Raw genomic sequence first — 26,602 nt, 5'->3', positions numbered from 1 at the left:
TAAGACATGCCTACATAAGGAACACGCTCTAATATACTGTAGACACTGAACCTAAAGACCAATGTTTAATCTGTCTATTGTGTAATAAGCCATGTAATTCCCTCTGGAATTTGTTACTAGAAAATTGTATATCTTGGACTCTTTATCCAATTAGATAAGGTGTAACCATTTCCCAAAACATTTTCGGTGAAAGGAGGGCATGAAGGTGCTCCTCCAAACAGGATTCTTTTTGTCCTTCCCTTTGGGAAAGCAATGCTTCTTACAGTTCCTTTAAGATTTAGAAAGGATATCAACATATTATAAATCCTGAGAAGTCTTTAAGGGAATAAAAATCCCCACCTAGCCAGCATTTATTAAACTTGTTATTTTTAAAAAACATTAGCTTGTAAAACACCTTTGACAAATACTGGGTAACCCACTGCTCATCTCTTTCCTGACCAGTCAGGGAACTTAGAACTAAATTTAATTCTCAATTATGGTCATTATGTTAACTAACACACACTTGCATCCTCTTCTAGGATTTTCAATTTCTATCTTAGTAGCCTTATTGAATGTTGTGGTTTAGTTGCCCAGTCATGTCTAACACTTGTGATCCCACAGACTGTAGCCCACCAGGCTCCTCTGTCCATGGGATTTTCCAGGCAAGAATACTGGAGTGGGTTGACATTTCCTTAGCCTTATTGCATGTGTGTATTTAATTCTGTCTGCAGTAAGAACCTGTAACATTTTAAAGAGAAAGGAAAGATGTTAAGAGACACTGAAAGACTTGAAAAGATATACATTTATTAATCCTTGTGAAGGAACATTTCATATGCCATGCAGATAGATAAAACAAATATTTAAGAAATCAACACCTTGAAGACCTTTTAGCACATTTATAACAAAGTGGGGCAGGCTTCATGCTCCTTCCATATGTAAACTTCCACTTGAGCTGTGTACACTTGACTTCTCCGTGTGTACTCAGTCACATCCAACTCTTTGCAACCCCATGGACTCTAGTCTACCAGGCTCCTCTGTCAATGGAATTTTCCAAGCAAGAATACTGGAGTGGGTTGCCATGTTGTGCCCAAGGGATCTCCCTGACCCAGGAACTGAACCTGCATCTCTTGCATCTCCTGCATTGGCAGGTGGATTCTTTACCACTGCGACACCTGGGAAGCTCTTGACTTCTACTTATTTGTAATTAAAAAAATATGCCCTTGCCTTGTCTTCCTTCCTCTGTTGAATCTCAGAAATTCTGAATTTATACAGAAGAGTACCATTTAAGTTTTAATTTAAAATTAGCTGGAACTTCCCTGGTGGTCCAGTTGTTAAGACTCCTTACTTCCACTTAAGGGGCACAGGGTTGGTTCTTGGTCAGGGAACTGAGAACTGTGGCCAAAAAAAATAAAAAACTTACTAAAAGTGATCAATGTTTATTAATCAAAAAAAGTTCTGTGCTAAACTGAGGTATAGCCTCACATTTAAGAAATGTGATACAGGATTACAGAAATTGCTCAGAGCAGTCTGAGCATTCAGCAGGCATTTGTTTAGAATTTACCAGTTACAGGATCTGTAACAGGTTTCTTAATTTTTTTATGCCTCAATTTCCTCATCCCACAGGGACATTGTATGGATTAAATGATTTAAAACTGTAAAGAATAGTGCCTGGCATGTGTAGGACACTAGTATGTAGTATTACAGTACTATTATTGATAGACAAAACCTTGAAAGTGAATGTGCTCACCAAAGAAACATGGAATGGGAAGGTCAAGGACAAAGGCTTGGGAGATCTCACAATTAGAGGGGTCAGGGAACCAGGAAGAACCAACACAGGAGACAAGAGGGATCAGTATAAGAAGTAGAAGGAGAAATGAGAAAGTGTAAACACCAGAATCACTACTCTCAGGAGTTGGTGGTCAAAATATTGATGAATGAAAAGGTCTGAGAACCAGTTACTGGAGAGAGAGATTTCCCACTCTCCCCAAGTTTGTGGGTTTCCCACACTCTATGTTTTCTTTTCTTATGTCTACTAAGATTTGAGCTCACTCTGAAAGCTGTTCCACACTCCTCACATACATAAGGTTTCTCTCCAGTATGAACTCGTTTGTGTCCAATCAGGGCCGAGCTCTGACGGAAAGACATGCCACACTCTTGGCAGGTAAATGGCTTCTCACCTGTGTGGATTCTTTTGTGCTGTCTCAGGATTGAGCTCTGGTGAAAGACCTTTCCACACACCTCACACCTGTAAGGCTTCTCTCCGGTGTGGATTCTTTGATGATTGGTCAAGTTTGATTTCCCACTGAAAGCTCGACCACACTCTGAACATTTATAAGGCTTCTCTCCGGTGTGGATCCTTTGATGGATGGTAAGGCAGTGCTGATCCTGGAAAGTTTTCCCACAATCCCCACATCGATGGGGCTTCTCCCCGGTGTGACCTCGTTCATGAGCCCGGCGTTTACAGTTATGATGAAAGGCTTTCCCACACTCCTTACACTTGTAAGGCTTCTCTTCGGTGTGGATTCTTCTATGTTTGGTGAGCTCTGCTTCATTGCTGAAGGCTTTTCCACACTGAGGGCACCCACAATGTTGCTCTTGAGTGTGGAGTCTTCTGTGTTTGCTTAGGTCTGAGCTCCAGCTGAAGGCCCTCCCACACTCACTGCACTCATAAGGTCGCTCCCCAGTGTGGACTCTTGTGTGTTTGATGAGGTCTGAACTCCCGCTGAAAGCCTTCCCACACTCCTCACACACATAGGGTTTCTCCCCAGTGTGGCTCCTGCTGTGGATGATGAGGGAATGCTTAAACTGAAAGGCCTTCCCACAGTCACTGCATTCGTAAGGCTTCTCTCCTGTGTGGATGATCTGATGCATCCTGAGACAGTGCCTGGTCTTGAAGGCCTTCCCACAGTCACTGCACAGGTGTGGCTTCTCCCCACTGTGGGTTTTTTTATGTCGGCAAAGAGCGGATCTACTACTGAAGGCCTTCCCACACTGGGTACAGTTAAAGGGTTTCTCCCCTGTGTGGATTATCTGGTGCATGGAAAGTTGACTTTTGGTCTTGAATGCTTTCCCACACTCATTACACACGTAGGGTTTCTCGCCAGAGTGAATTCGCTCATGGAGAATTAAGTCAGAATGCCAACTGAAGTTTTTGCCACATCTAGTACATTCATACTGTTTCTTTTCTGTAAGAACTCCATAGAGAATACATTCTGAGTTTGGACTGAAGTGTTTTCTAAGTCCCTTCTGGTTCTTTCCTTTCCTGAAAGTCACCTTCTCACAGCTTTCTTTCTCTTCTCTCCATTTCTCCCTCACAGGCATTTCCCATTGATTCTCTAATTTGACATCTTGTACACAAACTTCTCCAACCTCTGGATCCTGGGAAACAACTTTTAGGAGACTTTTAAATTTCACCCAGCACATTTCTCCATTTTCAAAAACTTCCTGTTCTGATCTTGCCTTCTCACTCTCAGGCTGTGTCTTGGCAGCTGATACTTAAACAAGAAAATTAAAATGTCAGATGTTCAGAGGAAAGGAAATAAGTGAGTTGGAACAGGGGAAGCAATGGTAAGTTGTTGGAAGAGTAAATGACTTTCTCATGCTTGAAGAATTGCTAACATTATGGCAAAGGTCAAAGAAGGCTGCAACACTGAAAAGTATGAAGATATTCAAAACTGAGTAAACCTAACAAAAATCCTTCCAAAGTCTACTCATGTTCTAGAATCTCCTAGTTTCGCGAATGATAACTTCATACACCTAAGCCCCTAAACAGCAAACTGGAAACCATTTTCAACTCATTCTAATACTAACACTTTACAAATGTTACCGGTGAAGTGAGCTGCAGAGGTGGTGCTCAAGGGCCAGTGCAGCCCCCTTTGTAAGGATCTGTCTGCTTTGTTGCTGACAGTGGATCCTGGAGAGCCATATTTCTGTGGTGTATCTCTGCCCACTTGGGTAGGACAGGTTAGATCTGGGGAAGACCTGATCCAAACCAGGCCAGATTCTCTCCTCATGAACTCTGGAATCATGATATGAAAGCAGGTAAGGCCCGGCTCTGAAGACGGCTGGATCTTTAGCACTTAAATTTGGGTGGTTTTGGGATATGGGTGTTGTATGGGGAGGGAAAGCTCTGTCACTGGGACTGACAAGCAGAGATGGATCTGCCAAGAAAGAAGAATGGAGCAGACCCACAGAGTAGCAGAGAAGACAGCTGGAGAGCAGGGCATGATGACATTCCAGGCCTTCTTAAGCCTCCTGTAGACCTGCTCTTAAGTTCCATGACACCCTGAATAATGAGTAAATTTGTTTTCTTTTGCTTAAGCTACCTTGAGTTAATTTTTACTACTGGCAACCAGAGTCCAAATCTATCTCTTATCATCTCCTAACTCTATCCCTTCTTCATTTCTATTTCTAGTGCATTCTCACTAGCTAACTTCAATACCCTTCAAAATCCTTTAGTTTGCTTCCTCTCTAATCCATCCTGTACACTGTTTCCAGATTATTCCTTCTAAAAATCAGATTTAATCACATCACTTTTTAGCTTAAAACACTTCAATGGTGCTCCACAGTTAACCAGACAGGAAGTAAAATGTATAGTCAAGAGCCCCAGCTCACTGTCCTAGTTCTGACATCTAATAACTGTGCCAACTTGGGAGGATGATGTAACTTCTCTCTGTGACCCATTGTTTTTATCAATAAAATGGGATCTAGGTTACCCATGATAATGAAATGAGTCAATGTATGTAAAGCACCTGCAACACTGAAATAAGTGCTTAATCATCTTACCTGTTAGTGTAAGAATAAAGTTCAAGGTCTGTAGTTTACCAAAAACTCATTCAGTCATGATCTTGCCCCTGTCCACTGCTCCTGTAGTGTCTTCACTGGCTCCTGCAAGTCCTTTGCTCTGGTCATACTGAACTATTCACAGTTCACATTCTTATTCCCCTCTGCCTAGAAGGACTCCCCCCTCCTTCAACAAAATGACCTCACTTATTCCACATAACTTAGTTCAGTTGTCATTCCTCCTGCAGCCTTTTGGTCCCCAGGTCAGATTTAGGTGTTTTTCCTCTCTGCTTATGTATGCTGCTGCTGCTGCTAAGTCGCATCAGTCGTGTCTGACTCTTAGCAACGCCATGGATTGCAGCCTACCAGGCTCCTCTGTCCCTGGGATTTTCCAGGCAAGAGTACTGGAGTGGGTCGCCAGTGCCTTCTCCCTGTTTATGTATACCAGGTGCTTTTCCTTATCTATATATCTCAGTAACTCCCATCATACTAGATTGTTTAATTACTTCTTTACCTATCTGCCTTCCCCAGTAGAAAACAAGCTTCTGGAAGCCAGGGCCCATATCTCCTCTGACTGTCTATCTCTAGAGCCTTATGTAATAGCTGGCACATAACAGTTGCTCAATTATGCTTTTTAGATGGAAGGGAGGACAGAAGAGTAGGTATTGGATAGGGAAGCTGGAGTTGCTCTGTAAGCAAAGGAGAATTTTTTTGAATGACAAATGTAGAAAATAGTTTAAATGAAGAGCTGGTAATATTTCATGACTGACTACATAAGAGGTTCAGGGAATGGAAAGAAAAGTAAGAAGGAGGTAGAACCAGATATAGAAATAGAGAGAGCTTAATGAAGAGACAGCCTTGGAGGGAGAGATGAGTTTGACTTTAGATATGTTGCTTCCTAGATGACAATGCAATAGTCAAATAAAAATCAGGAGTTAGAAACATGAGACTGCTGCCCAGGAAAGAGGTAAAGGTCAGCACTGTCAGTGTGGTAGGCATCCAACGTCACAATAAGAGAGAATAGAAAAAGACAAGGGTCAAAGGCTCAGGACTCCGACTGAGGGAAGGTCCTGAAAAAACAAACAAACAAACAAAACCCCAAAAAATCCAGAGGCAGAAAAGCAATGTTCTCTGAGCACTGCAGTAAATGATACACAGAGGGCAGATAAATTGTCAGAGCCTTTTTGCAAGAAATCGCAAAAAGTCTATTAGATATGTTGCAAAGAGCCAATTACATAATGACAGAATAATTACTCAAACAGTATGTTCTCTCTGCCTTTAGGATTTCCTAAACAGATTTCCTCTGGGCCCTTGAGGATGGATGGCCCACCACTAAGAACATTCTATAACCATTTTGTCACATGGAACACACAAGGGGACAGACAGCTTCTCTGGCACTCACCTGGACAGGAACAGCTCAGGAACTCCCAGTCCTGTCGACCCTGAACATAGGGCTCTGCAACTTGCTCCAGACGCGAGATCAAAGGAGGTTTAGAAAATGAAAATCCTGGTCGTACAGAAGGAAGAAGGAATAAGTGTGTATAGCAACAAAGAACTGTCCTAACATTTACCTTGATTCCTCTGTTTGCATATGAAAATAGGAAAGAAATATCTATTTGGGCAGAGAAAAGGGTTTATTCAGGGGTCTGGTAACCTGTAAATGAAACAGGTTGAAGGACTTTCTCAGAAGTCAATACTCAGAAAGGCAAAGAAAGAGTTTCTGGAAAACTGTTGGTTGGTTATATTTTCCCTGTTCTTTTTAGGAGAATGGGAGTTTGTAGAGGGAGGCTAATATGCTTTCAGCCGCTAGGAAGGAGTCCATGACTAGGCGATGGATACAGAGCATTTAATGGAAAATGAGAGGCTTGATGAGGCAAGAATCTAGGGAGAACAGAAGCTAAGGATTTCCATTCTATTCAGAGAGAGTTTCATTTCAGAGAATCAGAAAACAGCAACTAAGTTAGACAGAAATTATCTTTCTATGTAAACAGGGACAACTCAAAACTAATTTGGGAGGAAGATGCCGATGATAAAGAACGAGGGCTCTGATTTTCAATATGAGACTCCATACATATCAACAAAGCAATGAAAAGAAAAAGGAAGGGAGAAAGTACTAAGCCAAGTGCAGGGGAAGTTCTTACCAAGTGACACCATGTTCCCATAATTTTCCAACATCACATCTTTATAGAGGTGCCTTTGAGCGTGGGTCAGACACTGCCACTCCTCATGACTGAAGTTCACAGCTACATCCTCAAATGTCACTGACTCCTGAAACAACATGTTCCTGCTATTGTGGGAGGAAATTTCATAGTTCCCTCCAGAAACAGAGGCAGAAGAAAAGAATCTGTAGGGAGAAGGTTTACAGAAGTGAAAGGCTGTTACTGTTTGGTGTATATCTGGGGACGAGGTAAAAGGGAGCATAGGCTTTCAGTAGCAAAAAATAATGAAAGAACAAACAATCCACAAATGGTCTGTTATCCAAAAAAGCATCCCTTATGAGAGGGAGCAGCACCTAGTCTTGGGAGTGGCATAGCCAGGTAAGGGAGTGAGGACAAGGCCACATTTAGGAGACAGCGATGTATTTTCAGGAAGGAAGGAAGGGGCCTTAGCTCACTTGAGGCTGGCTCATCACTGTAAGTGTTGCTCCTGGCAGGTTTCCTTGGCTTCCATCTCTGGCTAAAGCAGGGCACTGAGGAAATGGTAGAGCTGAGAGAAGGGAAATAAGCCTAGAGTCAATTCAGCACAGTGTTAAGGAAGCCTACTTTCATCCTCTCCTCCCCCAACGTAGAAGCTTATGAAGCTCTGATCTAGGGGGTAAGTCGACTGCGTTACAGTATCCCCTTTCTCCGTTATTCCTCTAGTCTCGGTTTCCAGTGTGTGGTATCATGACCTGGCTCGCAGCCAAGCCAACTGTAAGTGCACTCTTCTTTTCTCTCACCTACTAAATCCTTCACTCTGTCTCTCTAAGTCCTAGAAGACCTAAAAGGCCCAAATCACTGACTACCAGCTTAATGTGATAGCTTGGCTTCCTGTATTTAAATGTTGCAGTAATTCTGTTCAGAAAGACTTGGGGTGGAGGTGGAGGGGAAAAAAGGAAAGGTGTGGATCAGAAATATCCATGGAGGGACTTCCCTGGTGGTCCAGACACGAATTCGATCCTTGGTCAGGGATCTAAGATCCCGTTTGCCACAGAGCAACTAACCCTGGGCACTGAAGCTATCAGGTGAAAGACCCTGCATCTGCAATTAAGACCCAATGCAGCCAAATACATTTTTTTTTTTTAAAAAAGGAAATATAAATAAATATAAATAAAAAGGGATAGGTCCAAAGCTTACTCTTTATGTAACTTACTAGTTGGTCTAGCTCCACTTAGTTCACTAGAAAATTTTTTTCTCTTGTTCTTATTAGAGAAAATCACTTTCCCCCTTTGATTCTGAGTCTTTTTACTGTTAATTCCCTAGTATTAAGTAATTCTGCTCCCCGCCCCCAACTGCCCTCCCAGTCTAGTATAACACATACCACTTTTTAAAATGCAAAAGAAACAGTCTCAGAGTGTACAAATGACCAGGTATGATCCATATGGATTGGGAAAAAAGTACAGTTTCACACTACTGGTTAATGGGGCCCTGTTTTATTCCTTGCAGGCCAACCTGGCCTTTCTGTAGCTTCAGTGTTTATGGTGGTTTATCTTTCTTGATAGTTATCAACATATTCCCCAGTCCAAGACCATTCCTTTCTGGTCTGAAGTTACCTATTGGTAAGACACTTAGGGTCATCCCTTGGCCTCAGGACCCCAAAACTATCACTTCAATTTCACCAAAACCTCAATTTAGGAAAAAACTGACTTCTTTCTTGAGAAATGTGTCAAGAAGATTCTTCTTTGGTCTATGTCACCCTTAGCTTTTGATCAAAACAGGTCTGTGTTCAATCATTGTAGATTCCATACAGTTTCCCCACTATCTCCTCTGAAAGTCTGTTACTTTATAGCTCTTTGTCTCAGAAAGTTGGTTGGTTGGGAAACCAACCACCTGCAAGGCACAGAGCTCACAGCAGATATACGCTTTGCTCCAAAATGTACTATAACAGTTCTTTTCCTCATAATATCAATAAGCTTTAACCTCCCAATTGTTTTTTTTTCAATCACTATTTTATAATGAACATTTTCAAATATACAGAAAAGTTGAAAGAACTATATAGGATACATCCATATACTCACCACTGACATTCTACTATTAACATTTTGCAATATTTGCTTTATCACATATCTGTCCATCTAACTATCTATAAATTTATTTTATTTTTTTTGCATTTCAAAGTAAGTTGAAGACATCAGCATACATCACCCCTAACACTATGACACATATTATTAACTAAGGTTTAGTATTTGTTTACATTCTTATTTTTAAAGTAAAATTTATATACAGTAAAATGTATAGGTCTTAAATTTTTGACAAAGCATACCCTTATTTAACTCAAACTCTCCTCCATATGCATCCCAGTTGGATTTTTACCATATCTTTTTCATAAATTACAAAAGTTTTGTTACTTTGCAGTGGCTTTTTTTTCCTAAGTGTTCATTACATTAAAAACTGTTTTTAAATGTGGTAAAAAAATATAAAAGGAAATTTACCATTTTAACTATTTCTAAGTGTTCATTTCAATAGTGTTAAAATATTCACAATGGCAGGGGGAAGGATGAATATGTGGAATAGAATTTTTAGGGCATCAAAATAGTCTGCATTCTACTTTAACAGCAGATACATAGTATTATTCATTTGTAGAAACCCACATAACTGTATAGCACAAAGCATGAATCCTAATATAAACTAGGGAGTTAAGTTAATAATTATGTGTCAGTATTGGCTCCTTGCTTGTAACAAATGTACCAGCTAAAATAAAATGTTATTAATAAGGGGAAAAAACATTCACAATGTATCATAACAGATCTCCAGAACTTTTTCATCTTGCAAAACCAAAACTCAATACCCATTAAACAACAAAACAATAACTCTACTTTTCCCTCTCCTCAGCCCCTGGTAACCACTGTAGTGATTTTTTCCCCCCGGGAGTTGGTGATGCACAGGGAAGCCTGGCGTGCTGCAGTCCATGGGGTCGCAAATAGCCGGACAGACTGAGAGACTGAACTGAACTGAACTGTGCAGCGCGGCTCGTGGCACCTTAGTTCTCCCATCAGTGACTGAACTTAGGCAACAGCAGCAGTCCTAACGACTGGAGTGGGAGGGAATTCGCTTCACTGTAGGGATTCTTAAACTTTATTTCTTAGCTTCTGAATTTGAAAGGTCAGTTAAAAAGGAACTTGGGGGAATTCACACATGGGTGAGTGAAAGCTCCTGTCTCTTCCTTTTCTAAGGACACTCATCTCATCACTGGGGTCCCACCTTCATGACTTCATCTAAAACTGATTACTTCCCAAAGGCCTCACCCCTAAATATCATAACACTGCGGTGGGGGTTAGGGCTTCAACATATGAATTTTGAGGGGACAGAAACATTCAACCCATGACAAAACTATTTGTTAAAGCAATGTACAGATATTATCCAGGATGAGATTAACTCATTTACATATTGTGCTAAGTAATTGTAAACTTTATGGCCCTAAAAATCACTTTTAGGAAGAGAATTCAATATCTTTTGAGAAAAAGTGGACTGGAATACTCAGGTCAGATGTGAACCATAAAATTATATGTATTTTTAAACTTTAAAAAATGAAAGAAAATTAACAACCAAATTAAGCAATATCCATTATTTTCTACCTCTTAAATTTGTGATAAATATGTTCTATAGTATTAATTTTTCCTTTATGATTACTTTACAGTAGAAATTTCATGATTTCTCCTTTGGAAGTTCCAATAATATGCTTAGAAATTCATTGTACCTTTTTTTTTTTCTTTGCAGGTAATACATATCATCCTAAAAGCCTATTTCAGGGGTGTCCAGGTGCCTAGTCCTCTGTCTAATAGCCAGCCTCTGTCTATACAAAAGGCTACCGCCACCTGACACTAGTGGTAAAGAACCCGCCTGCCAATGCTGGTTAGGCGTAAGAGACGCTGGTCCGATCCCTGGGTGGGGAAGATCCCCTGGAGAAGGGCATGGCAATTCACTCCAGTATTCTTGCCTGGAGAATCCCATGGACAGAGGAGCCTGGCGGGCTACAGTTCATAGGGTTGCACAGAGCCAGAGATGACTGAAGTGACTTAGCATGGCATACAAATCTTATCCACTTTTCTCTTCATATATGCCACCGAAGAGCACTTCTAAAGCCCAGTCCCTCACTTCCCCTTCTTTATTTTTCCCAAAGTTTCACAACAAAACCTTTGTTCCTTCTTTTGCCATGGCTTTATCGTCTATGTCTCAGGTATATCTATACTATAATGTAAAAATCTCAGGGTTAACAGATGTACAGAAATAAAATGACATGCAATCAAAATTTACACGTTGGTAAAACTGGTTGGGGAGGCGTTACCAAATTATACTACAAGTTTAACATGTGCAAATATTCATGTATACATATGTAAGCTACTCGTCATATATATATCGAGTTGAACATATAATAAGTAGATGAACACATTCAATATCTTCCATAAATTGCTTTGAAGAATCTTTTCTTATGAATTTTTTTTTCCAAATTTGATTAAAATGAGGGCAGAAGCTGAATAATTTAGTTCCTGTCAATACCAGGCCAAGCCTAGTATAGAAATAATAGATTTTTCTATAAATAATGAGCATATTTCTGTCAATAATGAGCATATTTCCAGGCCCCAGGAAGCATCTCTCACCTAGTCTGTGTCCCTGCCCCATTTTTAGCTGCTATAACTCCTGCCACAATACCCTGTGTACATTACCTCTTTCCTGTAGGAACATGGTATCAGGGATGCAAAGCTGGCTTGGTGATCCTGGACTCTCATCTGATACCACGATCTATTGAAAGGAACAGAAAACATTTGGAGAAGTTATGGAGGGACAGAAAATTTATGGGAAGCTGCATATTGGTTGGTTATGCAACCAACTATAAAGTTCTATTCATGGAAATCAACTCTCCAAACTACCAAAAGGGGTGAGAAAAACAGGGGCTCGTTTCTGATATACCTTATGAAAAACAGAAATGGCATCCAATTATTCTATAACTTAAAAACATCATCAGGTAATCCAGAAAAAGTATTTTGAAGGAGAAAACTCCCACACGGTCAATCCAAGCCCACCACACTTCCAATGCTTTCCTCCTTTCCTGGACTCACTTCTTCTTCCTCCTTGTGATATACTGCAGATTCTCCTCTTTTTGCCTGCTGCATATTTTCTTTTCCAGTCTTTCTTTCTTTTCTTTTCCAGTCGTCTAAAACTGTCCCAGTTTCTTCTCTGCTGGTTGGATCCAGCTCCTAAAGTCAATCCTGGCTTTGCCCAGATAACCAGTTTTGAAGTGGCTCCAGTGGATACCAGCCTCCTTTCAGGGATATAAGCCTTGGTGAGACCAGTCAAAAGACTGCTCCTAACCCACAGGGCAGCTGCTTTTTGGATTGATGTATCAATACTGCCCTAGATGTGGGGTTCATCAGCAGTAATAAGCTAGTGGTGATCCCATACCTTGTTTTCCTGTATATTTGATGAAGGAAAGAGAGAATAGAGGGATGTGGCTAAAGTGAAAAGAAGGAATCACTGAGAATCTGGAGTATCTATGAGAGATGAAGGAGAAGAGGAACAAACTGAATATGATAATATATCCAGAATACAACTTCTCCTGCCACCATCTTGGCCCAAGCCACCACACCCTGCCTTGACCTGTATTGTGTTAGCCATCAAACTGGTCTCCTGCTTCTGTCCTTGTCTTCTACTTGTCTTTTCTCAGTACAATAAAGTGGGCCATTTAAAACTTAAGTTGGATTATTTCAGCTCTCTGCTTAAAAGCCCTCAATGCGTCCATCTTACTCAAAATAAGGAGTAGCATATAAGGCCCTAAAGAATCTCATTGCATCGCTTCTATTCATTCAAAATAAAAGCTAAAGTCCTTACAGTGGCACATAAGTCTACAGGGTGTGCTATTACCTCTCCTACTATTCTCCCCCCCATTCAACACCCTTCAGTCCCACAGATCTTTCTCTTCCTTTTTAGGCACGGTTCCATTTTAGGGACTTGGCACTGGCTGTTCCCTCTACCTCAAGCTATCCTCACGATGAATAATCTTGCCTTCATCAACTGTTTGCTTTCATGTAATCCTCCCTAGGAAACCTACTCTAACTGCCGTATTTAAAATTACAGCCTACCCCCTCCTTCCAATCATGACACGCCTTGCTTTCCTATACAGCACTTTCCAACACGGTGCATAAGTTAATTATATACTTTCCATTGTTTATTGTAGGTCTTCCTTTCACTATAATGTAAGCTCCTAGACTTTTGAGAGCACGGACTTTTTGTCTATTTTGTTCATTGCTCTATTCCCAACGTTTAAAACAGTGCCTGCACCAGCAGTCGCTCAGCTAGAAATTGGCCAAATGAAAGAACACACGAATGGATGCTGGGGAGGAAAATAAACAAACAAACAAAAAAAAGTAAGGGGCCGTTGAGAGCAAGAAGAGTGCGGGGAGGCGGAGAAAAAAGCCCTTGTTGGGCAGGAATCCGCGGCGGACCCCAGATCCCGGGGAACCTGGCCCCAAAGCCCCGCCCCACCCCCGCCCGCCGTTCCGGGCCCCTGGGAAGAGGTGTATTAATATTAAGATTTAAGTGAAGCAGGTGGCGGTGTCGGCCTCCTTCCAGCCGCCCCTCGGCGGGTTCGGAGACCTCAGTGGCAGCTTGGGAGCCCGTCAGCTACAGTCCCATCCCACACTGGCTGGAGACACAGACCTTCCTGCCGATATTCTCCTCTAGAAATGACAAAAGAGAGGAATCTATTCTAGCTCCACTTCCTAGTCCTTCAATAATCATTTCCGGTGACTTTCTAGGAAATCCTCAACTCGCTGGTTGAGGAGTTCCCTAGAAACCCTCCGCAACCGCAGCCCCAAACGTGTTATTTCTTGTTTTATGTTCTTCAGAATGCATCTCTTAAAACAGAACCACAATGTCATTATCCCACCTATCAAAATTAAAATAACTCCCGGGTACCATCTAATACTGAGTCCATATTTGAATTTCCCAAATAGATAAAATATGCTGCTTTTTTGAATCAAGGTATAAAGTCTATGTACTTTATTTGGTTATTTGCCTTAACTCTTTTTAAATTTAGATCTAGAATAGTTCCTCCATTTTTCACTTTCTCCCCCATTGAACACATTTGGTCATTTGTCCTGAATATTCCGCATGCTGGCTTGGTCTGAGTCCATCCCCATTTAATCTGTTTCTCTAGCCTTGTATTTGTTAACTTAGTTCTAAAGGTTTAGAGTTTGGTTTACCTTTATGGGTAAGCATTATTTTTACGTAGTGCTACCTACTTCCTTTTGCTTTACATCAAGAGGCATATAATGTCGGATTATTTCACTCTCTGTGATGCTGAGATTGATAAGTGAATCAGCACTTGCTAATTAGATCCTTCCTTGCTTGTAAAGTTCATCAACCTTTCATCTGGTGGTTTCATCCACTGATGATCTTTGCCTGAATCAAGCATTTTATTGCAAAACCTGGATTTTCTAATTCAATATTTTTTTTCACATTTATGATTTGGAATTCCTTTTAAAAGAAGGATTTTATCTCCTTAACCTATCAATTCAGAGTTGTTTGGTTATTCTGAAATGTCAGTTCTAACAGAAAAGACAGAATAAATGTTTACCTTTCTATTTAACTGCCAGTTTTCAGGGTAAACAGACGTGCCCTAGGTGCCATGGCCGCTGTTATTATATATTAACCATTCTTCAAAATAACCATCAATGAGCACTGCCTTCCAGTATTCATACTTTTGTGTAGCTTCTTCCCATATTATACCAGGATTGGTTTGTGTGACCGATTGAGTATGGCAGAAATGATACTATGTTACTTCTAATATTAGGTAATAAAAGAAACTGTGGTGTCCATCTTGGTCTCTCTTTTTCTCCCGTAGTCTCAGATAACTCACACTGGGGAAATCCAGCTGCCATACATTAAGGAGAGACCCAAGTGGTGAGGAACTAAAGCTTTCTGCCAACAGCCATATGAGTGAGTTTATTAGTGGAACTGTCAGCTCTCTGCCAAGCCTTCAGATGACTGCAGCCTGGGTCAACAAATTGGCTGCAACCTTAAGGCAGAACCAGAACCAATCTCTAAGCTGCTCTCAGGTTCCTGACCTGTAGAAACTGTGAGATAATATTTGCTGTTTGACTCTAAATTTGAGGCTAGTTTATTATGCAGTAATTGGTAACTAATATTTCTTATTGTTTTCTCTTTTTGAGCATCATTAACTCACAGATTTTTAAAAAACATTCAAGGAGGTTTTTTTTTTTTTTCAAAGGAGTCTTGCTTGCGGTCATTATTATTTTTTTTTGATGTTCAAGTGATTCCATCTTTGGCCAGTAGGAGTCCCTTTATTTTGTTTCCTGTGTTCTTTTCATCTAACTCTGAATCTTTGATAGTTTTTTTTTTTTTTACTTCTGGCAGGACAAGATATTTCAGGATCATTTTCTATATGTCCTGCTCTGGACCTGGAATTATCCATTTCTCCAAGGAGTCTTGGTTCCTTTCAGTGGCATGAGTGATTGCATAGCTTTGTGAATGGTTATAACTTCTTTTACAGCTTATCAAAATCAAATAAAATTAACTTCATTATGAGATTGAATCCAGACTAAATTACTTGGTAAGCAGGTACATGAGAACCTAAGCAAGGTCCGTGTTTCCCAAATGAGACTATATAAGGAAATCATTTAATGCATTACCTGGCATCAAATTTCATGATTCAAATAATAGAGCTTCAAGTCTGAAAGAGACCCTAGTTTTGACCAAGTACAATTCATTCATTCACTGTTGAGAAACCTGAGGCCCAAGAGATCAAAATTCTGTCTAAAACTACAAAGGAGGATAAAATTAGAAAAGAAACTAATGACTCCAGAGTCCTGGATCTCATACTGGGGCTATTTTGATAAAAAGCAGTCTTCCAGACCTATCAGAGCTTCTATTTATTCAAAAATAAAAGAGATTTGAAAGCACTTGGCACATTAGTTATAAAACAGTGTTATGGAAAGTTCATCAGTCTTATGTTTTGAAGACTTGATTCCTGGCTCTGCCACTCACTAGCTTGATATTTTGGGCAAGTCATTTAACTGCTTTGGATCTCAGTTGCTGCATCTGTAAAATTGTAATAAATTCTTTAATTTCAGCTCATTGTAAGGATAAGGTTTCCCTGGTGGCTCAGTGGTAAAGAATCCACCTACCAATGCAGGAGATGCTAGTTCATATGTGGAGAGGGAAATGGCAACCCACTCCAATATTCTTGCCTGGAAAATTCCATGGACAGAGGAGCCTGGTGGGCTATAGTCCATGGGGTTGCAACAGAGTTGAACACAACTTATTGACTAAACAACAACAACATTGTGAGGATGAAAATACAATATATTATATATGGAAGTGCATAGCTCATAATTGCTAAATAATGATCATCATATTAAAATTTTTCTTCAATTCTCCAATTTAATACAAATGTATCCTTCTCCTCTAAAGGAAACTGGGTTTTGATTAGACTGATCCCTAAGTACCTAATTCTGAAATTGAGTTCAGGGAATACTGCACAAAGGCATTGAGCAAGAGGCTGCAGGAAAGATGCAATATATGGTCACTCACTGTCAGGGGACGTTCAACTTTAAGGAATCCACATGTTGTTTTCTTCTTTTGTGTGCTGTTTCTCAAGGGCCCTCTGTTCCTTATCAGTTCCTGGAAAACAGGAACGAGCAGAGCTGCACGCAGTTCTCAGGACTGAGGTCATGAGACAGAGCGCATGTGTGGATTCCCTTCAATGACCTTTTACTTCAATCTATTCATTCATGTCCCTATTACTTAGGATATGGACTGTCTTCTGGCCCTGTGACGATTGTTATTCACCTAGTTTTGTTTTTGCTCAACTTTATTTTTGCTGCCTAAAGCTTCCTTGTATGGAGATATATAAAGCACACGCTGCTACAAATAAAGTACCCTTGTTTCACTCGAGACTGGGGTCCCCTGCATCCTTCTTTTCGTCGACTCCAGTCCCCAGGTCCCGGTCTATAAAGACCGTCACAACTCACCCTCCAGGCTGAGTTGGTACAGTCTTTCTTCCTGATATCAATCTTCTTAACAATATTAACGTCCAGTACACATATCACAGGGTACATTTATGAGAGACTTTGCTATAACCTTTGCGGACATGAAGATACCTTCCTTACACAGCAGACCCTCAGACTGCCACTTAAATAATCTAGCCCAATTGAGATATAATTCATTTACATTATTCTCTGTTAATGCTAATCTCATAAAGTCTCCTGAAATAATTAATGCTGGAATTTTGCCAGGGATCCATGTTGAGCTTTTCAGCCTAATTCATCTCTTTCTTTTTTTTTAGCTTTTGAAAATTTGGATATCTGCCAATCTCAGCCAAGAGTCACACTTTTTAAAAATGGCCTTCAGGGGCCCTGTGGTCAATCTACCTGCAGTTGGTATTTTGAATCCTTATAGCCATTTTATTTGGGTATGAAGACTTGCAATCATTTAAGGCAAGTAGTTATTCTTTTATCATCTCCTTGTATGTCCCGAAATTTACTTTCCTCATATTAATGTTTGTCCTACCATTCCCAATTTGAAGATCACTATCCTTGATGGAGAAACAGAAGCCTGATTGGTGTTAAGTAATTCTATAGCCCCTCTTCTGTCTGTTGAAATTACTAAATTCATTTCCAGGGGCCTTTTTTTTAAAAAGACAGCAAATATTTCAGTTTTACAAAGCAATGATATAAGAAACATTTAACATCTATCTTAAGACATAAATATTACAGATATAATTATATCCCCTTGTCTACTCTTCTCCAATTCCTCTCCTCTTCCTTTCAGGTTAGCTACTACCTTGATATTGATGTTGTTATTTCAAAGGATGTTTAAATATTGTTAGTACATATGTGGGTAGCCATAAACATTTTATAGTATAATTTACTTGTTTTGCTAATTCTATACATGTACATATTTAAGTTTGATTTGATTTAGGTTCAGTACTTTTGGCAAGAATTCTTCATAGGGGTTATTATGGACTTTGTACGTACTCAGCTTCATGATTCTGAGATTTATCCTTAATGAACAATTTATCTTTAGCTCATTTGTCTTATGTCACAGGTATTTCTCATTTTCCTTCCAATAATCTTGTTCATTATTCTGATTTTTTTTCCAGTTCAGCTCAGAATTCAGCAAGTATTTGTTTTTAGTCTTTGAGTTTATCGATTTCATTTTGTTTATATTGGCTGTGTTTTTGAAATCATTTTCTTGGAGTTTCCCCTTCTAAAATGATTATGTCCCATAACTTTATGCTAGCCAATTCATAGTCCAGTGTAAGAAAGGACAATCTAAAAAGTATTTGCCATTTCCTCAAATTTTCAAATATAACTTTTGTGCTTACTTACATATGTTAAATATTTTCTGTTCAAGTTTCTACTGCTAATCATTACACTGAAACATAATATAAGGAAAATATAGAAAATATAACATTTTAGAAATAAAATATTTTGGAAAATACAGCATACATTACTTACAATATATGCTTGTGAGTTTTCATGATCCCTAAATTATAACATATTTCAATGTATGTGACACATAGTTCTCTTTTAAATAAAGCTACCGATAAGAGGCAAATACTTATATTAGTAAATGATGCTTTGCGGCAATAGCTTTTCAGAATCATTTCAGTTCATTCATTTAACAAGAATTTCTTCAGCAACTGTTCTAAGAGCTTGGTTTACATAAATAAAGATCTCTGGGTGGTGGAGCTTACATTCATGTAATTCTGGTTAACTCGGTGCTCCATTTTCTTTCGTTGTTTTCCCTCTTCACACGCTGAAGAAAATCAGTTTCATATTTAAGCTCATCTGTTCTCCACGTGGCATCAGTCCCAATCTAGTAAGCAGGGACTGGGACCGTCCAGCTTCTTAGAGTTTGCAGCGTTGAACCACAGAGAAGAGTCCTCCGGAGGTCCTAGAAGGGCGAGCCGCGCATTACCATAGAGACCGCGGACTGGAAAGGCGCTATCTGCACTTCCGGGCTCGGCCTCTAGACTCTGAGGTAAGGATGGGGTGTTTTCTGACTTCTTCTGAGGAGGTCCTTGGGAGTCTTCGGCCCCACCGCGGCGAAGACAGGACCGACAAGACCGGGGAAGATGCGGAGGTCGCGGGGCAGGTCTGTTAGGCCCTTTCCGGGGTTCTGGCGGGAGCCTCTTTCTGGCCTTCTGGGGTTGGGCGTGCGATCTGAGGTGGGATGGGATGTAGGAGGGCCTGCCCTGCTGAAGCCTATTTTATCTTTACCTCTTCTAGTCATGTTTCCACCCCTCCCCTCCTTGCTCGTCCTTCTTTAGGCTCTTCTTTAATATTACAATTAAAAATTTTTTATTCGGCAAACCGGTTAATACAGTATTTATTTTGGGTCAGGCCTTGGTTCTAAGTGAAGTATATGCATTAACTCCTTTAATTCTCAAACAATCCAATGAGGTAAGTATTATCACTCCCCCAGTTTTTAGATAAGCAACTTGAAGCCTAGGTATACTAAAAACTTAACTACAGTCGCATAGCTGCTAAGGTGAGGGGAAAAAACCTAAACGATATGGTGCTTTTAACTTCAACACTAGTTTCCTCACGAATTCTGAATCTCTGATTAGAGCTTTAACCTCCTCATTGCCAGTTTCTTTCCCGTCAGGCTGCTCGGTTCTTTTGTGAGTTTTGTTGATGTGGTACTGCTCCCATTCATGACTTTCCCTCTCTCTATCTTTTTTTTCCTGCTCTTTTCTTTCAGGCCAGTAACCTAAAATGCAGAATGGAGCCTCTAAACTTCACTGGTCTCTAAAGCCATACTGCCAATGGACAAAAAATGCAGAGCAGCTCCTGCCCCTTGGCTCAAAATGTCAGTTACTGGGAGAAGGCAGTTATTTTTGATGGGGTTCACAGGGATTTTGCTCCCTTGAGGAGGCCTATCCTGAGCAGCAAGCCCTGGATGTCCTACCTGGAGAGAGACGGTACTGGATATGGTTACATGATTCACTTAGTAGAGAGATGGTCACAGGAGTGATGGGAGATGGAGAGCCAGATCTGGATGGAGAAGAATGGGTAAGGGGAGGCCAGGGGAGAGAAACAGTGAATGATGTAATTTTCTTAATGGTTAAAGAAAATACTGACAAAATGCCTCATTTAAAATTCTCCCTTAACCGCTTTGTTATTGACTGTATTGATGGTCTTTAAAGTTGCATGCTTGTGTGGGAAAGACTGTGTGTATCGTTTGTCTGTTCCTAAAATGGAATGAAACTTGGATTTACCTTTTCTTTGTAATCCAGAGAGATTGCTCTTTTATATCTTTACTGGGATTTTAATTTTAATATGTAAATAATCCTTTTTTTTAAAAAAAAAAAAACTATTTATTCATTTGGCTGCACCAGGTCTTAGTTGTGAGATGTAGAATCTTGGTTGCAGCATGGGAACTTTTAATTATGGTGTGTGGAATCTTGTTCCTTGACCAGGGATCGAACCTGGACCCCTGTATTAGGGGCACAGTGTCTTTGCCACTGGACCACCAGGGAAGTCCCTCCTTTCCTTTTGATGACATTCTTACATTTAGGTTCCATCCAGTACCCAAGAAGGGCAGAGTTTGGCATGTGAGATTTTGGTACTGGCTTTTGATTCACTGTTTACTCAACACTGGCCCATGGTCATCCAGCCTGAAAATATCATTCCTTTTTCTTGAGTCCTGCAAAAGAGAGGTGGGGAGCTAGCAGTCATCTTTCTGCTTATGAGGTGAATTTTGGTGGAAAAGGAGCCAGAGCATATCTTTAAAATGATGGTACCAAGAGCTGATTTTTAGTTGTTACACATATGACTATTACCAAAAAAAAAAAAATAGACCCAAGTGAACACTGGGCTGTACTATACCTGATATATCTATGGGAGGAGAGGCCAACCTTCAGTTTAATAACACCAGCTTTCCCTGTCAGCACCTTGTACGCCTGGAGCAGATGCTGAACAATTCATTTATTTATTCATTTAATTCACGCATTCATTCACACATTTGTTGAGTGTATTTGAAGTGCCAGATAATGATTCTGGTACCAACTATGGTACCTCAAGGTAGTTTAGTCTGGTTGGTGAAACAGACTAGAAAATCTGTGATAACAATCCAGTGTGATAAACACTGTGATAGAAGCAGGTGCAGGGTGTTGTGGGAGTAGGATCAGAGGTAAAAGGGGAATAAAATATTTGGCTTAAAAAATTTTGGCTGTATGTTTGAGTATATGTATAGGGTATATCAGAGAAAAGGGTTTGAGAAGCATTGTGCTAGACTGAGATTTTTGAGGCAAGAGACTGGAGTTATCCCTAGAACATCATGACATGTGATTTGTGTTTAATGAATATTTGTTGTATGAACACTGAAAAAGCCCATGTATATACTGGTCTCTATTTCAGGTGTTGGTGCTATGTCTGCAGTCTATAGATAGCATCATTGCATAATAGACAGTGGACAATTGAACAGCATAGGTTTGAAATGTGTGGGTCCACTTATATGCATTTCTGTTTTTTAAATGTACTGCACGATTTATGGGAGGATATAGAACTTCGAATATGGAGGGTGGACTATAAAATTACAAGCAGATTTTTTTTTAATGACCGAGTAATATTCCATTATATATATGTACCACATCTTCTTTAGCCATTCATCTGTCAATGGACATTTAAGTTGTTTCCATGTCTTGGTTATTGTAAATAGTACTAATATGAACATGGGGTGCATATATCTCTTTGAATTATAGTTTTGTCCAGATATACGCCCAGGAGTGGGATTGCTGGATCACATGGTAATTCTGTTTTTGTTTTTGTTTTTTTTTAGTTTTTTCAAGAACCTCCATACTGTTTTCCATAGTGGCCGTACTAACTTACATTCTCACCATCAGTATAGAAAGATTCCCTTTTCTCCACACCGTCTCCAGTATTAGTTATTTGCAGACTTTTTAATGATGGCCATTCTGACTGGTGTGAAGTGGTACCTCATTGTAAATTTTTTTGTTCTTATTTATTTTGACCACATCATGCAATATATGGGATCTTAGTTGCATATGATCAAACTGGTGTCCCCTGTGTTGGGAACATGGAGTCTTTAACTACTGGACCACCAGGGAAGTCCCTACAAGTGGATTTTTGACTGAGCAGCGGGTCAGCACCCCTAACCCCCATGTTGTTCAACTATACTGTGCTTACATTGGGGCTTCCCAGGTGGTGAAGAACTCGCCTGCCAATGCAGGAGATGCAGAGTCCATCCCTGGGTTGGAAAGATCCCCTGGAGGAGGGCATGGCAGCGCACTCCAGTATTCTTGCCTGGAGAATCCCATGGACAGAGGAGCCTGGAAGGCTACGGTCTGTTAGGTTGCAGAGTTGGAAATGACTGAAGTGACTAAGTATGCATGTGCTTATATTGAGGATAAGGTAAGTCCCCTACAAATGAACAAGTTCCATGAAGAAGTTCTGTTCTGAGAGTGTGTTTGTAAGTCCAGTTGTTCATAAGTCCAACAAAGTTAGCCTGGGTACCCAACTAACTATATACTCAATCAACTGTTTAGTACTGTACAATAATAGGTTTATAATACTTTTCACACAAATAACATATAACAAACAAAAAATAAAACATTTTAAATCTTATAGTACAGTACCTTGGAAAGTACAGTAGTACATTACAATAGCTGGCTTACAGGGGCTGGCATCTGAGTCCAGCTCAACAGCACAGGTTCCTGAAAGCACCGCGTGATGAAAGAATGAGACACACTCAGGAAAGTTACAGCGGGGATCAGGGGACCAACACTACGAGGTGAAGTTGCCCAAACTGATCTCAAGTCTGGTTTATTATACTTTTTGAGACTTGCTTGTACGTGTTTATATGAGCATAGCAGGCCACATGGCCTTCAGTGATAATCCTGTGCAGTTAACATTTAACATTTTTGTATTCCTGTTTTTCTGCCTCAAGGACAAAGACCCAGTTAATCTTTATGTGCCTCCCAGCTGCCAAAGATAGGAACAGTCTGTTGATGGCTTTCCATCCCCAGGTGTACATCCTGCTTTCAAGATGTTTTTTGTTGCTTCTTGGATTCCTTCAGGAGCCACATACTGAGTCATGTCCTCTCAGCAAGATTGTTTAATTCTTTTGCCAGGCCTTTTAGTAGGCCTGTCTCCTACAGGCAATGAGTGAACAGGGAAGAACTACTGACTGGAGATGGGAGAGGAGGTGGGAAATGGTAGAGCTTAAAGATTGTCAGCAATAGGAGATAGAGCAAGCTGCAGTTTCACTCACACCTGACATTGATGGCACAGGTTCTGGTTCTGGTTCCTTGCTTTATTCAATTCTGTCTACTTTCTTGAAAAATGATTCTATGATGTCTGGGTCATAGCTTTTTTCCTTTTCATAGATGACATAGTGGCACTGGATTGCATTCTGAATGACTGCTGCAACCTTTGTAAACCATATTACATTTGAGTCCTGTGCCTCAAAAACTAACAATGCCTCCTCAAAATCCCCTTGCCATTTCCTGTTTTGAATCTCTTCAGTTTTTGAGTTACTTCTTCGTCTTGTCTTTGTCCTTTCTCTGGGCACATTCACATCTTTGAAGATTCACAACTTGAAGGTTTGTATGTAAGGGACTTCCTGTAACTTTATTTTGAATTTTGATGAAGAGATTATTCCTAGAATAGGTAGAATCTATGCCAGAGATTCTATCTATTCTTTACATTCTTGTTTGGGAGACAAAACAAATATATGACCTAGTTAGCTAAGATTTAACAAAACAGTGTATATAGCAACTCACATACTAGTACACAACAGTAATTTTTAAGAGAACTCAGAGACAAACTCAGTCCTTGTTTGACAAAGGTTGAATTAAGTTAATTGAGCATTATCCTATAGGAGAGGTATTTAGTGACTTGTATATAGAGAAGAGGAGTTCAGAGATATAGTTTGAAAGAAAATACTGAAAATAACTTAGCATTCAGAAGAGAATGTATTCAAAGTGAGATGTGTGGCATTAGGCCTGGGCTAAACAGATTCCATGAGTTGCTCTTGTTCTGGAGCCTCCTTGGTGGGATCACTGCAAATGTAACCTGTCTTTTAGTCTCATTTTATTCAGTTTGGAGGGTATTCTGAGGTTATGAAAAAATCCCTCTTTATGTGCTTAAGATTTTCCATTTTATTTTACCATGTATTTTATTTCCTTTTGTTTTCTGCTTCAACTCATTTTCCTTTTCCTTTGTCTTTCTTGGATAGCTCTCTCCTGGTGTTTCTTAATTTTGTCTGTTGTCATGTCCCTAATATTTAAGCAAATGTTTAGGCTTAGAAAATGTCTCACCATAGCTCATTTTTCTTCTTCCATATAATCACCATCCATTTTCCCCCCACATGAGTGCAATAAACAAGTGACATTTTCTTTTTTTCCTCCCTCCTTTCTTCTTTTCCTCTTTTCTCCTTTCTTCTTCTTCTTCTCTCTCTCTCTCTCTCTATTTTAGTGTCCAGTGTTAAGACCAAGATTGGAGGTAGGGAATCAACTGAAAAACTATCTTTTGAAAATGAGAAGTGACAAAGGGTCATCTTGACAAATACTCATAACAATCAAAGTGGAAAATCTACAGAAACATTGAAGGATAAGAATAGAAATTCTAGGAAGCTGAAAGACAAAGGTAAGAAAACCCTCATTTCAGAACAAAAAGATAAGGATTTAGAGGAAGGCTTGCACATAAGCTCAGAATATGCCAGGTATGAGAAAATTTCAAATGGGGACAGTTTCTTTGAGTGTAGTACAGGTTGTAAAAACATTTGTCAGTAGTCAGATCTTATTCTCCACGAGAAAATGCATGCCAAAGAGAAACTGAATGTGTTGAATGTGGAAAAGCTTTCAGGGTGATTCAGCCCTCACTGTACATAAAAGAATCCACACTGGGGAGAAACCTTGCAGATATGAAAGTGTGGGGGAATGCTTTCAGCTGGAACTCTGCCCTTATCCAACACTATAAAGAATCCACAGTGGGGAGAAACTGTATGTGTGACTAGTGATACAAAGCCTTTAGTGGGAGCTCAGCCCTATTTTAATAAACACAAGAGAATTGACGATGGAGGAGGACCTATGAATGTGAGGACTGTGGGAAATCCTTTAAGAAAAGCTCAACCCTATCTAAACACTGAATCCATAATGGGGAGAAACCCTTTGAATGCAATGAATGTTGGAAGATCTTCAGTAGCAGGTCAGTCCTTTCTCAGCATAAAAGCATACACAATGGAGGGAAATCCTCTGAGTGCAGTGACTGTGGGAAAGCCCTTAAGACCAGGAGCTGCCTTACCATGCGCCAGAAAATCCACTCTGGGGAGAAGTCTTATGAGTGCTCTGACTGGCAATCGCAGTTTAGGCACTACCTTACAGTGCATCAGAGGATCCACACTGGAGAGAAGTGCTGTGAATGTGCAGAAGTAGGAATATCTTCAGTGGGAGTCCAGACTTTACCAAATGCAAAAGAATCCACATTGGAGAAAGAAAAACCCTACCACTGTGCTGAGTGTGGGAAGGCTTTCAGTTGCAGATCTGACATCAAATATAAAATAATTTACTATGGGGGGAAGCCGTATGGTTGTAACCCGTGTGGGAAGGCTTTGGATGGGAAGTCATCTTACTGAACACAAAAGAACCCACAATGGGGAGAAGCCTTATGAGTGTCAAGTGTGTGGAGAAGCCTTCAGTTAACAGCTTAGGCCTAAGGCACCACATATTGAGGAGAAACCCTTATGTACTCCCATATTGAGTACATATTGAGGAGAAACCCTTTGGATGTAGGGTGTAGGAAGACCTTTCATCCGAGCTCAGAACTTAATGTACACGAATGAGTCCATACAGTAAAGAAACCATATAAATGTGAAAAGTTTGAGAAAGCTTTTAGAGTGAATACAGATCTCAGTGAACGTAAGAGAAGAACACATATTGAAGAGAAACTTTGAGTGTGAAAGTAAAAAATTAAGTCCAGTGTTATTTTCTCAGCCACATCCACGTTTACCCCCCTGTAACATTTGACACCAAGGAACCCTTATTATATTTTGGGGGAACTTAACTTTATTTAATAATAATAATACCTCTTGGTATTCTCAATTGCTTTTATCCTACCCTACTTTTTCCCATACCTCTTAATAACTTCTAATACATACTTCATTTATAATGTTTATTATGTGTATTATCCCTTTCCTTGAATATAAACTCCATGAGGACAAAAAACTTAGTCTCTTGTTTACTAATATATTCAAGGTCACTAGAACCTTGTCTGGAAAATGTGGTGGGGGGGGCACAGTAAGATATTTTTTGATTGGAATGCTTGGTTTACATAATACGGTTTTTCAAGGTTGCCTTTCAATGTCTACAACTGTTCCTTTCCTCTTGCTTTTGCTGACTCCTTTTGGTTCCCCTGTTCTAAGTTGTGGCTGAGTATCACGCTCTGTTCTTTAGGCAAGCGGTCTTAATTGTATCTTCTCCTGACCCTCACTCCAATCCTGTTAAATGATGCTCTGCTATCATCTCTATGTCAGCAATATGTTTACATAAACCACACACATGGTATTTCTGTATTCATGGGGTCATTTCAAGGCAGATGGTGGAATGGGAAAAATAAATAACTATGTCTATACCACTCTTGAAAGTCGTCTTCCTTTTT

At 40.0% G+C, this 26,602-nt stretch overlaps 2 protein-coding genes across 23 annotated transcripts in view; one reads left to right on the top strand and one right to left on the bottom strand.

Annotated features, from left to right (window-relative positions):
- Positions 1 to 763: 763 nt before the first annotated feature.
- Positions 764 to 18,853, bottom strand: ZNF311 (zinc finger protein 311). 10 transcript variants are annotated; one of them, XM_081523007.1, is made up of 7 exons: positions 18,676 to 18,853; positions 16,509 to 16,598; positions 11,624 to 11,699; positions 7,376 to 7,467; positions 6,903 to 7,029; positions 6,164 to 6,268; positions 764 to 3,473 (listed from the first exon to the last, which is right to left on the bottom strand). In XM_081523007.1, exons 1-7 carry the CDS (start codon positions 18,706 to 18,708, stop codon positions 1,885 to 1,887), a joined length of 2,112 nt encoding a protein of 703 aa, XP_081379133.1. In that variant the 5' UTR covers positions 18,709 to 18,853; the 3' UTR covers positions 764 to 1,884. The 10 variants fall into 10 exon arrangements, with proteins under 10 accessions (XP_081379133.1, XP_081379136.1, XP_081379137.1 ...); XM_081523010.1 differs by lacking the exons at positions 16,509 to 16,598; positions 18,676 to 18,853 and adding exons at positions 12,017 to 12,368; positions 13,614 to 13,652; XM_081523011.1 differs by lacking the exons at positions 16,509 to 16,598; positions 18,676 to 18,853 and adding exons at positions 12,017 to 12,368; positions 13,614 to 13,652 and having other exon boundaries at positions 764 to 3,467.
- Positions 18,854 to 18,931: 78 nt separating this feature from the next.
- LOC145518454 (olfactory receptor 2G3-like) overlaps positions 18,932 to 26,602 on the top strand; it is a 181,865-nt gene continuing 174,194 nt past the window's right edge. For 2 of the 13 annotated variants that reach the window (XR_014062911.1, XR_014062914.1), the window contains exons 1-3: positions 18,932 to 18,962; positions 19,686 to 19,996; positions 21,765 to 22,357. The gene's annotated coding sequence lies outside the window, so the exon portion shown is untranslated. Of the gene's footprint in view, positions 19,077 to 19,685; positions 19,997 to 21,764; positions 26,588 to 26,602 lie in introns of those variants that run through there. The other 11 variants (XR_014062910.1, XM_081523076.1, XR_014062912.1 and 8 more) reach the window with 10 other exon arrangements.

This window comes from Giraffa tippelskirchi, chromosome 8 (genome assembly GCF_054371585.1).
Source record: "Giraffa tippelskirchi isolate mGirTip1 chromosome 8, T2T-mGirTip1v1.2.pri, whole genome shotgun sequence".
NCBI lineage: Eukaryota > Metazoa > Chordata > Mammalia > Artiodactyla > Giraffidae > Giraffa > Giraffa tippelskirchi.
This window is presented reverse-complemented; position numbering and strand designations above follow the sequence as displayed.

Bases quoted from the DNA above. Each gene is read 5' to 3' on its own strand.
- ZNF311 (XM_081523007.1), bottom strand. From the start codon at position 18,708: ATGGAGCACCGAGTTAACCAGAATTACATGAAT. The intron at 16,599-18,675 runs GTAAGCTCCACC...CCTGTTTTCCAG, and splicing joins TTAACCAGAATTACATGAAT to GAACTGATAAGGAACAGAGG. The intron at 6,269-6,902 runs GTAAGAACTTCC...CTGTACGACCAG, and splicing joins TGGGAACATGGTGTCACTTG to GATTTTCATTTTCTAAACCT.